The sequence below is a fragment of the Nestor notabilis genome, unplaced genomic scaffold, assembly GCF_000696875.1.
Source record: "Nestor notabilis isolate BGI_N333 unplaced genomic scaffold, ASM69687v1 scaffold10842, whole genome shotgun sequence".
NCBI lineage: Eukaryota > Metazoa > Chordata > Aves > Psittaciformes > Psittacidae > Nestor > Nestor notabilis.
The window spans coordinates 13,781-14,116 of NW_009916993.1; the positions used below are offsets into that span (position 1 = coordinate 13,781).

At 35.1% G+C, this 336-nt stretch overlaps 1 protein-coding gene across 1 annotated transcript in view; it reads right to left on the bottom strand.

Moving 5' to 3' along the window:
- Positions 1-78, bottom strand: part of DHCR7 (7-dehydrocholesterol reductase) — a 5,695-nt gene extending 5,617 nt beyond the window's left edge. The window contains exon 1 of the mRNA XM_010024859.1: positions 1-78. This exon is cut by the window's left edge and continues 41 nt beyond it. Coding sequence (XP_010023161.1) covers positions 1-78 — 78 coding nt within the window.
- Positions 79-336: the final 258 nt, after the last annotated feature.

The following is a 336-nucleotide window of genomic DNA, read 5'->3' on the forward strand; positions in this document are numbered from 1 at the left end:
TCGAGATGTTTGAGTATCATTTTGGGTGCTTTTGTGTTTTCTTTCTTCAGAAGGTTTTTTCTCCTGCTGGGCTCCCATGATGTCCTGTATGAAAGAAAATATTCATGGTATTACTCCAGCTGGTTCTCAGTAATTCTTATGGCTCTACAGAAGAGAAACACAAATAGAAGTCATTAAAAAACTATCATGTAGCCTTCTGATTACAAGAAATTTGGGAGAGGAGGGTAGGAAGGAAAAAAAAAATCCTTTCCAGTTCCTTATGATCTGATATTCAGCAAAACATAATCAGAACACTGATTAACATCATTAAACTTCTTGCTAACAGGAAATTTCTTT